The sequence below is a fragment of the Loxodonta africana genome, chromosome 9, assembly GCF_030014295.1.
Source record: "Loxodonta africana isolate mLoxAfr1 chromosome 9, mLoxAfr1.hap2, whole genome shotgun sequence".
Taxonomy (NCBI): domain Eukaryota; kingdom Metazoa; phylum Chordata; class Mammalia; order Proboscidea; family Elephantidae; genus Loxodonta; species Loxodonta africana.
This window is the reverse complement of record NC_087350.1, coordinates 25,555,912-25,569,692: the sequence shown is the minus strand read 5'-3', so window position 1 is coordinate 25,569,692 and position 13,781 is coordinate 25,555,912. Positions and strand designations below refer to the sequence as shown.

Sequence of the window (13,781 nt, the reverse complement as noted above, 5' to 3'; positions counted from 1 at the left end):
GATTACACGACTCCTTTGTCCATAAAATTTTTAACGTTTTCCCCATAGCCCACCGAATTATGTACAGACTTCTTAATCTGAAATACAAGATGGGTGATGGCTATGCCCAAATTACCTTTGTGGCTCTCTTATTAGTGTCTGTCATGGATTGAATTGTGTCCCCCCAAAATATGTTAACCTGGCTGGGCTATGATTCCCAGTATTGTGTGACTGTCCACTATTTTGTCAACTGATGTGATCTTCCTATGTGCTGTAAATCCTCTATGATGTCCATGAGGTGGGATTAGAAGCAGTTATGTTAATAAGGCAGGGCTCAACCTACAAGATTAGGGTGTATCTTAAGATAATTTCTTTTGAGATATACAAGAAAGAAACAAGAGTCAAGAGAACAGCTTGTCCTTTGGCCCCAGGGTCCCTGTGGTGAGACGCTCCTCAGCCAAGGAAGACTGATGACAAGGACCTTCCTCCAGAGCCGAAAGAGAGAGAAAGCTGTCCCCTGGAGCTGTCACCCTGAAATTGGACTTCTACGCTACTAGACTGAGAGAGAATAAATTTCTCTTTGTTAAAGCCACCCGCTTGTGGTTATTTCTGTTACAGCAGCACTAGATGACTAAGACACTGTCCTATATGAACGCATGCTCCAGCCAAAGTGAAGGCACTCCCTCCCCAGAAAACATTCTTTGCATTGTATTTCTGTTCCCTGAATGGATCCATTTCTTTTCCTCCTTCTCGATCTTTATTTTCCTTGCCTTGAATGCCTTCTACCCTTAAAAACTCTGTGAGAAAGCTGCCTACCCTTTAAGAACTATTGCAAAAATGGTATCTCTTATATGAGTAACATCAGGCTTTCCTGAACTCTCTTATCACTGTAAAATTCTTGTGAAATTCACTGTATCCTATCTTGATTGTTAATTGCTGATGTGCTATGTTCATTTTATTCCTATTAGAGTGAAAATCAATTGAAGGCAGAGATAGCCTTATTTAGTTTTTATCAAATACTTTCAGCCATCTGTTCTCATTTGATACCCAAATTCACTCTGTTCAATTATTTACTGAGTACTTACTATGAGTCACAGAACTAGTAAGTACCAGAACTGGGACTTGAACATGGCTCTATCTCCTCTAGCCTTACTAACACACTATGGGAGATATCAAAAATCCCACAGATGTTGAGAATATTTGATTTTATTTAACTTGGCAATATTGCATAATCACTTTTTAAATAAGATATTAATGGAACTTGAAATAATTAAAGTTATGTCTAAGATACCTCTTTAAAATAATAAAATTTTTTTTCTATATTCCAACAGGAATGTGAATATATCAGTATTATTACTTATGGTATTATCTTTTTACATTTGTTTTTTCCCAATTGACTGTGGATGCCTTGAGTACAAGGAAATCTCGTATTTACAACTCCAGTACTTAGCACAACGAATGGCACGAAATTGCCTATCAAAAATTTCTCTGAATACTCAAAAAGCTGAAAACAAGCTAAGTACTGATGTTTATTAAAGCAGAATGCCTGAGAAAGCAATTTTAACAGAAATCACCAGACTGATCACCACTAATTGTCTTTTCTATCTCCTCCCTGCTAAAACTGTTATATTAACCTACAAAAGATAGGAGTAGATACATAAATCAAGAAAAGGGAATTCAGGTGGTGTAACCTGACCCTACACATGCCAGTAAATTTCCATTAGTCTTTAAACTAGCCCATGCTAGATTTGGCCCACACTGTGTGTGCAGAAGGGCCAGCTGTGACCGCTTAACTGACCTCGACAGACAACGCAGCAACAAGTAGAATGATCAGAAGAAAAATCATCACCCGGATCCTATTCCAAAGCAAGAGGTCCTACAAGAACCACGTCACCTCCTCTTTCCTGGCTGCCTTACACCTGCATGGCCATGATCTTGCTACCCAAAATCACATATAAGCCTTGCTTCTCATAGCTCGGGGAGTCAGATCCTTGCTCTATGCATTGCAATAAAGTTACTTTCTCAAAGACCAGTGCCCAGATTATTGGCAAATCTGAGCACGCTGGACAGAGCTCACCTTCTAGGGTTGGGGAAGGGGAAGGGGGAAGGAGCTACAAATATCGTAATCTAGAAAATACCCAACACACACAAAAAATGATTAGTTAAGTGTTCTATGTGTCTAGGAAATTTTTAATTAACATATACACTAGTGAAAAAACAGCTTATATGTTGAGTGCCGTGTGCCAAGCCCTGTGTAAGATCCTAGGTACTATACTGTACCAAATAACGTGGTCAATTATCAAAAAAAAAAAAAAAAAAGCAGATGATAATATAGTATGCTTTGGCAATTCAGTTTATTAAACTCCTTGGACAATTCAATTATAATTGAAACTATTCTAATTCAAGTTCTGTCTAGCTTGTTCGTGTGAGACAGCACTAGAAATCTGATTTTGTTCATCACTGGGTTGAGAAGTATGTCATCACAGAATATTGCCACACGTTTAACAAATTAATTAGGTATACTGATGGTGTCTCATCTTAATCAAATGTAAAATTAGGAAATATTTTTAAAAGTTTTGGCACTTAATTAAACAAACCTTTCTTTAATGCTTACTCTGAGCCACATAGCACGCTAAGTACTGGGAATAGAGGGAGAGAAAAGGCACAATTCTCTGCAAGATTCAGATAACATCATGGAGGAAGCCAGACATATAAGCAATCAAAGACTATCATGAAGTAGAATCCTTTATATAATGCTGGTTTTAAAGGCCAAGACCAATATTTATGTGTTCATCTTTGTTATTAGGAAAAATATTTATTTTAATGATTATACCTCACTGGCTACGCTAAAACAAGGAATTCTATAAGTAAGTAGTTATTGTAGTAATTGTATCCATGAAAAATCTCTCATTCATCCCTCCCACACATACATTTGCTTTCACTTCCCAGTGTCATGTTTACCGTGCTCAAGTCACACTGTTCTATACACAAATCTTTCAGCTCAGATTTTGTTCCTTTTTCCTGCAATGCCTCTCACTACAGAAATAGTATCTACCTTCCAAAAACTCCCTCATCAAAAACCAAAAACCCAGTGCCGTCGAGTCAATTCCGACTTATAGCGACCCTATAGGACAGAGTAGAACGGTCCTGTAGAGCTCCCAAGGAATGCTGGCGGATTTGAACTGCCAACCATTTGGTTAGCAGCTGTAGCACTTAACCACTACACCACCAGGGTTTCTCATTAAAGCATTCTCAATTTCCAAATAATGTGATATCACACTCTAATATGTATGGTAATTATTTTTGCTCTTTATCAATCCCCACACTCTATTTCCTCTGAGCATAAGCTACTTGACAGCAACCATATTTTACTCACCTTGTATTTCTATAGAGTTTAGCATGAAGAAAAGTGCTGAATAAATGTTCACTGAAATGAAATGATCCAATTAACTGACTGTGCTATAAGCAAAACTAATACTTTCACATTATTTCTGAAACTTAAAAAAAAAAAAATCAAACATATTTGTGGAAGAGTAAATTTTATTGATGGATGAAAAACTAAAGTGATAAGAAGTATAGACAGTAAACAATAATCACTGAGTTCTGCTGAAGTTCTATTTTTCTTCTTTTCACTTTAAGCCAAAAGAACATGAAATTATAGATTGTTAGTGAGCTAGTCATTTTTAGTTTCAACAAAAACTGCATATTTTAGCAGTTGCACAGCATTAAATATATACATTTTTGTAAAACCTGAACATTTTAACTTTTGTGTTGACCTCAAAGGTTAATCACCTACACTGGTCAGATTCAGAGTTTCTTTTCCCTTTTCTGCCACCCTGTAAAGAAAAATAAAGCAAACTGTTTAGAAAATACTATTTTGGGGTCTTCTTCATATTAAGAATATATGACACAAGAGGCACTTTTGAATATAAGAAGGAAGCATTTTTTTTTTAGCTTGTAAATTTAAGTGTGCGTATCACTAAATTATTTTTATGCGGCTATTTTTACAAATTGTTAGAAGAAATCGCAAAATATTATGTCTACTTGAATTAGTCCCTTAGTAAGATGACATCTTATTTTTCAAAGCTCATTGTGACTGTCCCAGACTTGCTGAAAATAAAATTTTTGATCAATACTAAAATAAACTACACACAATTTGGTCTATATGATCAGCAAATTTGCCAATTCAGTTCATTATCTCTTAGGTAATTCAATTTATAATTCACGCTCTGTCTTTCCAGTCTTGTTTATATTAGACATCATTAGAAAACTGATTTTGTTCATCACTGAGTTGAAAAGTAGGTTATACTTTTTACGGTTCTCAGTGGTATATACAAATCTGTATTTAACACGTTCCATATGAAGCTCCATCTATGGTATTTGACTTGAGTCAAGGAAAGAGAAAGGCTGCTTAAAAGACAAGAAGTATTTCATATTAATTATTTTAACATAGATTTTTTTGCCCTAATCTGATTTAAAAAGCAAACACTCATTGTAGAAATCTGGAAAGTACAAAGGTACAAAGAAGAAAATTAAAATCATCCATAACTAATCCCACCCCCAAATCAACCATAAATAATGGTTTGATGTATTTATTTTACAGTAGTTTTATGGCTTTTCTCCCATTTTTATAAACTACGGCAATGGTATTCAAACACAGTTTATCATTAGAGTCACCTAAGCAGCAATATTTTTAGAAATTCTGATTTCTAGGTTTGTCCCAAAACTTGATTAGGGTTGCTAGAAGTGGCCAAAAGAATCTGTAACTCAAAAAGTTCCCCAAGTGAGTCTGATGATCAGTCAAGTTTGGGAACTATTTGTCTGTGGAAATGCATTTCTTAAAGTGTTACATCAGGGACACATGGAGCCCAGAGTCATTTGATAAGGGTGTCAGTTTTTCTTTATTTTTTCATCCTTTTTCTGTTTACAGGTCCCCTCTTGGTGGTCAAAACATTTTTGCGTCAACCTTCTTAAACAAATCAAAATGCTGTTGTTATTCATTCCTGAACACAAAGAAGTTCAACCAAGATTCATTCAGAGAAAACAAGTATGAGAATAGGTTATGTGGAACTTGAAATGTATACTGACATATATTAAAAACAAAATTTATTTCCTGTTAGGCAGTAGGAAAATAAATTTACCAAAATTTTTCAGTAAATACCCATATTATATAGTACCAAGATTATATAGCTTAAAACACTTACCTTGCTTCTCAACTAGAATTAAAATAAAAACCAACCAACCAAACAAAAAAATCCCATAAAACATAGCAAGATCCTTTACAAAAGCCTCCCAGGCAAAATGGGTCCTCCTTCCTGAACTGATTAGGTTTCAAAGCCAGGGCTAAACTATTTTTGTGTTCTTCAGTTCATCAGTGGCTTTCCAACTGTTTCGACTTTTATCCCACATTAATGCATTCCACATCATGATTTAGACATATATACATACAAATATTTAAAAATACATAAATTGTATACATATACACATTGAAACAAAGCACTGATTTTACTGCTTCATCCAGAAAAAAAAATGCTGAATGTAAGCTGAATGCATTCTGTGAAGGAATGACAAAATTAGAAAATGACGATTTTGCAACCACCAAAGTAATAACTGAAACAAAGATCATCAATGGATGCTAAAACCATTGGATGAGAAGGTGCTGGGGAAAAGGATATTCACACAATCTCAAAGTATCACCCCACATTTTAATTATTAATTAAAAAGGGAAATGGACACCTTTTTATGGAGAATCTATCTAGGAGATACTACCTTACCCAAGCAATCAAATTTATTGTTATCAATGAGTCCAATATCATGTGTCTTCCCTTGATGATTCAGTGGCATGTATGATATAACATCTATGTGGTACCAACGATTTTCCTGAATTATTTTAATTATTGTTGTATATACAAATATCTAGGATAGCCTTAACGTTATCTAAAACAAAGTTACATTTGACCAACAATAACAAAATTATTAATATTATTTACTGAATAAATTTTGAACTAAGAATAAAATACTGCAATTGCTTCTTATAAAGTATCTACTCCAAATACATTTTTTGTGATGAAATCACTTAGACTTATAAAAGCATACCTGGTATTTGGCTAATTCTGCTTGTAACACTTTCACTTTAGATCTTTCTTGTTCTAATGCAGCATGAAGTGAAGTCACCTATAACCAAATATTCAATGAGAAAAAATTTTTTTTTGTCTTTTTAGGCATATAGTTTAATTCTTAACACTTATTCGCACTGATTTTTTTTTTAAATTGTGCTTTAAGTGAAAGTTTACAGAACAAATTAGTTTCTCATCCAACAAATCAAACACGAATTGTTTTGTGACAATAGCTGAAATCCTTGCAATGTGTCAACGTTCTCCTTTCCCCATCCCATTTGGTCTCGTCTACACAAACGAACAAAGAAGTATGTTTCTCATGTGTTGTTGTTTGTTTTATAGACTTGTTTAATCTTGGCTGAAAGGTGGATTTTGGAAGTGTCTTCGGTTCTGAGTTAAAAGGGTGTCCAGGACTTCTCCAGTCTCTGCCAGACCAGTAAGTCCGGTCTTTTTGTTTGAGAATTTGAATTTTGTTCTACATTTTTCTCCCGCTCTGTCTGGGACCCTCTATTGTGGTTCCTATCAGAGAGGTTGGTGGTGGTACTCGGACACCCTCTAGTTCTTCTGGGCTCAGGCTGGTCGAGGCTGTGGTACTTCGGACTAATATTTTCTTTGTGTCTTCGGTTATCTTCATTTTCCTTTGTTTCAAACATGATGGGATCAACAGATGTATTTTAGATGGCCGCTTGCAAGCTTTTAAGACCCCAGGCGCTACTCATCAAAGTTGGATGTAGAGTATTTTCTTTATGAACTGTATTATAGGCCATTTGACCTATGTAACTACTACGACCCTGGTCCCCAGCGCTTAGCCCCAGTAACTCAGTCCCCTCAGGGTGTTTAGAAGTGTCTATGAAATGTCTATCACTTTGCCTTGGTAGAGTTGTGCTGACTTCCCCTCTATTGTGTACTGTCTTTCCCTTCACCAAAATTAACACTTGTCTACTATCTAGTGATTTTCACTCCCCAACCCGCCTCTCCCTCGTAACCATCAAAGACTGTTTCTTTCTGCGTGTAAACCTTTTCTTGAGTTTTTACAGTAAGAGTCAATGATGATTTTTTTTGACCACAAGATGAACAAGTTATCATAGGAGGAAAAATCCCCACAATTTCAATTAGAAATACTATACAGCTAATAGCTAGAACAAGCCCACTGTTCTAAAAGAAGAGAAGACAAAATAAGGATGTGAAGGAAAGACAATCAAGTCTGTGAAAAGGGTAAGTTCTCTCTGCCATCTCTATCTCATAATCCACATCAGGTAAAACGTAACCTTATCTGCCCCCATTCTCCAAGACATATCTACATCCCACAGCAATAAACAGAATCTTCCCTTATTTGCTATAATAAGAAGTATAATTTATACCACTTTCTTGCAATGTTGATCGGCTATATTTTTGTTTAGTCAAGGTTAGTAATTCAGGACTAAAGAATACCTTAAGAAAACCACTCCTCAATTTCTACAGTTTTCCTTACCTGTACAGTTAGCTCGTTCTTGATACTCTGTGACTCATCAACTTGGAGAAGTATTTCTGCTTTATCTTTCACTGACAAAACAGAGAAACGGCACTGTAATACCCTTTCCAATCATTCAAATACTTCATACGTTAGTGGACTAAGACACAGCAGTGCAGTCAGAATAATGATTTACTGTCCTCACATTTAACCAATGTATTTCTTGTCTCTTACTTTTGACAGGTAAATTCTTACTATTATCATCACAGCAGTTTTTCTTGAAAATTTTATATTTTTTGTGGTGTTAAAATATTAATTGTACAGATAATGATGAAAGATTAATTTTTCCATCAACACTAAAGAGGGGAAAGACACAAAGAAATAAATTTCACATAGGGAAAAAACTTTAAATACCCTGACTAACCGTAAAACAAGATTTTGAAAACAAGGTAGAATGTTTTTTCTTTAAATTATTGGGGGGAACATACTATAAGGCCAACAAAACTATTTTTACCTGACTTTGCATACCAGTAAAGCACTGTCAAATATATGTGCCTCATGACTAATCATATAACCTCTGTGGTCTCTGAAAATTATTAAAAGTTTTTGAGTGTTGTGTACCTAACCTCGTTTTTCCCATAGACTTTGTACAATTTTTGGAGAGTGCAGTGATTTTTAGGAACATATATGTCGTATTATAATATTATAAAGAATGTTATAAATAATTTTCATGTCATGAGCCTATATAAAGTTCTTCTACTTGGATTATTTGTAGTGTAGAATACAGGCACTGATGTTATTTACTGGTAGCCAATTTTAATCTATTTTTGAGAGTAAACTTTTATCAGTTAACTTTCTTATTTTTAACAAATGGTTTATTTGTGAGGAATATTTTATTTTTATATATTTAAAAATTATACATCCAATGCCCAATGATATCCTTCATTTCTTCCATTAGAAATATATCCTCTAAGCAATTTTTTTATTCTCATAATTTTGTTCATTAAATTAAACGTTCATCAAATTAAAATAAAGTAAATGACCCATATGGAATTCAATCACATGTAAAGATCTAAATAAACCCTAGGATGTTGATCTCCGACTGTCCAAACAATGCCTTAACTCATTGTTCTTTAACTTCTATTATGTCATAATTAAGTTACATAATAGCTTAAATCTACTTCAAAACTATACATTCCGTAAAACTGGTCACAATTTCTGGTTCTTTTTGATAACTTGCTTCGTAACATAGTTTAAATTTTATTTGGGCAATTCCATTTCCAGTATTTTCACATTTGAAAACAACGTTTGTTATCTTATTAACTTACTCTTCAAGGTGAGCTTCATAGTTTCTTAACTGCTACACAGTACTCATAGAAAGCAATATTTGGGATTTCATTAACATTTATTAATACAAAAGTTGTTTATTATACTTAATCTTGTCTATTCAGAAGATTTTCCCCATTTATTCTTGTCTTTCTCTATATCTCTTTTATGGTTTATAAAAAAAAAATTTTTTTTTTAATTTCCTTTGCATAAATGTCATATTAAAAATTTAAATTAATACACACTTCCTCTTATGTTGTGAATAGAAATTTTTCACAGAACTTTCAAGTTAAGTGTCACTGGGTATATATATTCAGGAATGCAACCTATTTGGGAGAATTTCATGGAATGCCTGGGGTGGTGCCGACGGTTAACATGCTGGGCTGCTAACCAAAAGGCCGGCAGTTCAAGTCCATCCAGAGGCATCTCAGAGGGAAGGTCTGGCAATTTACTTCCAACAAAGCAGCCACTGAAAACCCTGTGGAGCACAGTTCTACTCTGACACACACTGGGTCACCATAAGTCAGAATCCACTTGGGAGCAGGTTTTTTTCCCCCATATAACACACAAATTTTTTATTCTTATTTATTACCTCTAACCATTTGTTATTGATATCTTTGGCTTCCTGCTGGTGAACTATTGCCAAAAGTTAGAGTGGCAGCAAAGATATGGAAGTGGGGAAAGAAGGAGAGAAATGAGAAGGAAAACATAAAGTGATGACAGGTCCTTCTCCTCTAATAATTAAAAAGCAGAGTCCTAAGCAAATGTTTTATTTTCAAGCTAAATGAAGTCTAGTAATTTATAAGAATTGACATTTTGAGGGTCTTTCTTGCCTGAATAGTCTTAAGCTTGTATAACACTGAAATTATCAGCAACCATTCAGTCTCTATCACTCTGGGAAACCTTTTTATTGTGTGGAGTTGGTAAGTCATATATCTTGAAACATCTTCAAATATTATTTAAGATAAATTTTTAAATTCCAAAAACACACAAATCACTTACTTTCACCTTCCTGAAGCATTTTCAGTAACTGTGCATTTCTTGCCTTTACTTCTTTATACTTTCCCTAACAGTAAAAAAAAAAAAAAAGTTTAATTTTTTAAAAACAAATGATACAATTAATGATTTATTATCAATTTGTGGAGCTGTAAATTCAAGGCTTGTTCAAAGACAAATTACTTTAGAATAAAACAGGACAGTATAAAATGTATTCAGAGCTGTCTACTATTTAATCAAATCTATAGGCACTGGGTTTTTTTTTGTATAGCACAATAATAGATATTAGTATCATAAGTAATTGAAAATTAAAGAAGAGGGGATAAAAGTGGAGAAAACTCAAAATAATATTAAATTTTCCTGAAGTCTTTTCTTCCTCAAATATACTCCATATACAATTCAAAATAATTTAGATGAAAAACTGGAAAATGAACAAACACCATCCAGCACTATACTAGAACCTTCCGTATCTGCTACTGACCAATATGTGCATATACACTTGAAATCCGGCAAGTGCAACTGAGAAACGGTTTTCATTTTTATTTAGCTTTAAGTTTAGACGGACATATGAAGTGCTTATTAGCCTGTAAAGCACAGTTCTATACCTTCTCAGTTAATACAGGCCTTATTAATTTCTCATTATTTCATTGACTATTCTTGTAGTAATTATCTGGCTGATATGAATTAGCAATTTACTGAAATATCTTTCAACTCTTTTTCTATTGCTCTTTCCAAACGGCTTAGCTTTTTCTCACACTATATAAATGACACAATTATACATTTATAGACAAGAGGAATTGTGTTCCCACGTTAACACCCATATTCTAGGGCATTTTCCCTACACCACCCTTCAAGTCTTGTAACAGTCTGAATTATTTAGAGAGATTTAATACATTAATACATTAGAGAAAAACAATACATTTAATACATCACAGAAAAACAAGAGCCTAAAGGAAACAGATCAGTATAAGAAACTTATCATTTCTTCTCGCAACATGTATACAAATATGTATAGAAGTTAATCAGATTCAAAAAGCTCTTCTGTAAAACAGATTTAAATGTATTTCATTTAAGTCCAATATAATAGATAGCTTTAACTAAATAGTACCCTGCCCATTAAATTGGTGATGATAAACCAATAATATTTACTGAGTAATACTGCAGATAATACACTGAATAAGTACATAAAAATAGTAAATATAAAGTAGATATAAAGAGTAAAAATTAATAGTAGTAAATGTAAATCTTTCTGAGAAACTTAGAAATGGATGAGGAAGCCAATTCAAATGGAAACATTCAAATATGATGGGGATAAACATATACAGTTCACTACAACTATATTCACTCTGAAATTTCCACTCTCAGGGCTTCAACCTATGTTAATAGTTCACCAAACTCTATCTCTAGCCTTCTTCCAAGGCCCAGATTAGTATGTGTACATGGAGGCATTTCTTAGGCAAGCCTTAAGGTCTAAAGTTAGCTTAAAAAACAAAAATTGCCACAGGCCTTTGTCCTGAGCCAGCACTTGACACAGCTACCCCGGTGATGTCAGCTCCCGGCAGAGACAGGGGAGCACGGGGCTGGAGAGCACTTTCCAGAGGCCCCCAGAACACGACAGGAGAAAGGCCTATCTCTATGTTGGAATCAAGGAGTATTCACAGGATGGTTATAGCCACCAACTACACTTGTCTCAAAACACTCTAGATTTTTGTTTCACTTTATTTTCATTAAAAAAAAGAAAGCAAACACACACACAAAACTGCAAATGAGAAAAATTACCCTTGAGAATTCCTTTTATCACCAATAAAAATTTAGCATAATACATAGTTTTGTATATACAACCCTGACTAGTAAATGTATATGTAAGGCCAAAAATGTACAAAATGCTAGTAGCATACAACATATGATAAAGAGCATATATGAAATCTACAACACCCTTATTAGGATTTTTAATTTTATGAAAAAGCATACAAAGGTAATTAAGTTAAATGCCCATGTTATGACTCCACCGTATCCAACTGCATTCTAAACATCTATGCCTGCATGCACCCCAGCCATTTCAACACGGCCAAGATGAAATCCATTAGTTACTATTCCCAAACTAGTTAAAAAAGTACCCTTCCTCTTACGCTTAATACCTCTTGTTTTATCAAACTATCATCACTGTAGGTCTCAGTTATGTGATTTTCCCACAAAAAATTCTCATGTATTTCCCTTCTAAAGACCTCTACTGCCCTCTCTTTGTCTAAAATTCAAATGCCTTCAAATTCTGATCCCAACGAACATCTCCAAACTGAACTTCTATAACTTCCTATTACCCTCAATTTCAAAAAAAAAAATCAATTTCAGCAACACTGTACTTCCTACCATTCCCTGTACGTGACTATTCAAGCATTGAAACGTTTGTATATATTATTCTCTCTACCTGGAAACAACAAAACATCTTTTCTTTGAAATCCTCACCAATTACTGATGGCAGTAACGCATTCATTCCTTTCTCTATGCTTCTGCAGTACCCTGCCCAATCTCAAATTATAAATCCTACATTGTGCTGTAACTATTTACACGTCTGTCTTCCCCACTAGGCTATGAGCTTCTTGCTAACTCACCTTTCAATTTCTTGTGCCAAGCACGTGCTAAGTGCCCAACAAAAGCTACGGAAAATATAAATTAACAAAAAGCTAAGGGAGATTGGTTGGTGGAGTCTGAAAAGATTTTAGCAGCGATGGTTCTTAAAAGCATGAGTACAGAAGGAAGGGAAACGTAAGAACCATCAGGGATGAAACTTGAACAAATACTAGTCAAAAAAGAATGACACTTTAGAGGCTTAAGAGATTTTAGAAAAGCCTAAATGAGGAAGTAAGAGTAATAGGTAGGTTTGTGGTTAAAAATAAACTGTATTATCATTCAAATATTATAATACTAATTAAAGCATTCGAAAACATAATAAAAAGTATTAACCAATATATTAAACATATTTACACATAAGAAAAACAGAAAATAGCCAAATTAACAGAATATTTTATTTTGCAACAGTAAATAAATACAGACCTCCCACTGAGTGATCACATTTTTCAGCTTCTGGATTTCAGCATCTTTCCTTTCCAGTTCCAACTTTAGTCTTTCAATTCTTCCATCTTTCAGAACCACTTCCTAAAAAAGAGAAAAATATTATTTTAAGACTTATATTATTCTGCCAATTCTGGTTTAGAATAATTCCTTGCGAGAAGTTTAAGAGGGAAAACCCTAATTCTAATTCATTTTCTAAAATGACCATAAATGGTTAAACTCTATTTCCATATATCTAAACTTTTAATCAAGCGTAAAATCCTAATTATGCACACTGTAGGCAGGTAAGATATTCACAATTAACTGCAAACTACCAACATAACCCAGAACAACATCAGGGCTCTGAAATGATATATTCTATCCTGGAAGAAACATATTAAAAGTGCTATGTAAGAGGTTCTTACTATTAATCTATCTTGAAAATTCAAAAGAAAATTTTTAGAAACTTAAAAAATACAAAGTAAACAATAAATACAAAGTACAAAAATAAAGAGCTTTACGCTACGTCTAAATAAGTACCAGTTAGAAGACATAACTGGAAAAAACAATTTCCTCCTGACAGCAATTAAAAAAAAAAATCCGTAAGAAAAAACTTAGGAAATGTTTAGGATCTATACTAAGAAAACTACAAATTTTAGAAAAGAACACAGAATAAAGTATGTTTGTAGTTGCGACGATCAAAGAATCACATTGTAAGTTCAATAAAATTTCAACAAATTTTAATAGGATTTTGTTCTTTGGAACTTAGTTAGATAGCCAAAACTTCATCTGGTAAAACAAATGATGGAAACAAATGACAAGTTAAACTGATGAAGAGTGATCTGCCCCACCAAATAATTGTGCAT

General features: G+C 33.9%; 1 protein-coding gene across 4 annotated transcripts in view; it reads right to left on the bottom strand.

Annotated features, from left to right (window-relative positions):
- Positions 1-3,501: 3,501 nt before the first annotated feature.
- Positions 3,502-13,781, bottom strand: part of GKAP1 (G kinase anchoring protein 1) — a 94,259-nt gene continuing 83,979 nt past the window's right edge. For 3 of the 4 annotated variants that reach the window (XM_064291191.1, XM_064291190.1, XM_064291192.1), the window contains 5 exons: positions 12,919-13,016; positions 9,874-9,937; positions 7,567-7,637; positions 6,076-6,153; positions 3,502-3,815 (listed from right to left, as the gene is read on the bottom strand). In XM_064291191.1, coding sequence (XP_064147261.1) covers positions 3,768-3,815; positions 6,076-6,153; positions 7,567-7,637; positions 9,874-9,937; positions 12,919-13,016 — 359 coding nt within the window. In that variant the 3' untranslated portion in view covers positions 3,502-3,767. Of the gene's footprint in view, positions 3,816-6,075; positions 6,154-7,566; positions 7,638-9,873; positions 9,938-12,918; positions 13,021-13,781 lie in introns of all 4 variants that reach the window. The other variant, XM_010587487.3, reaches the window with a different exon arrangement.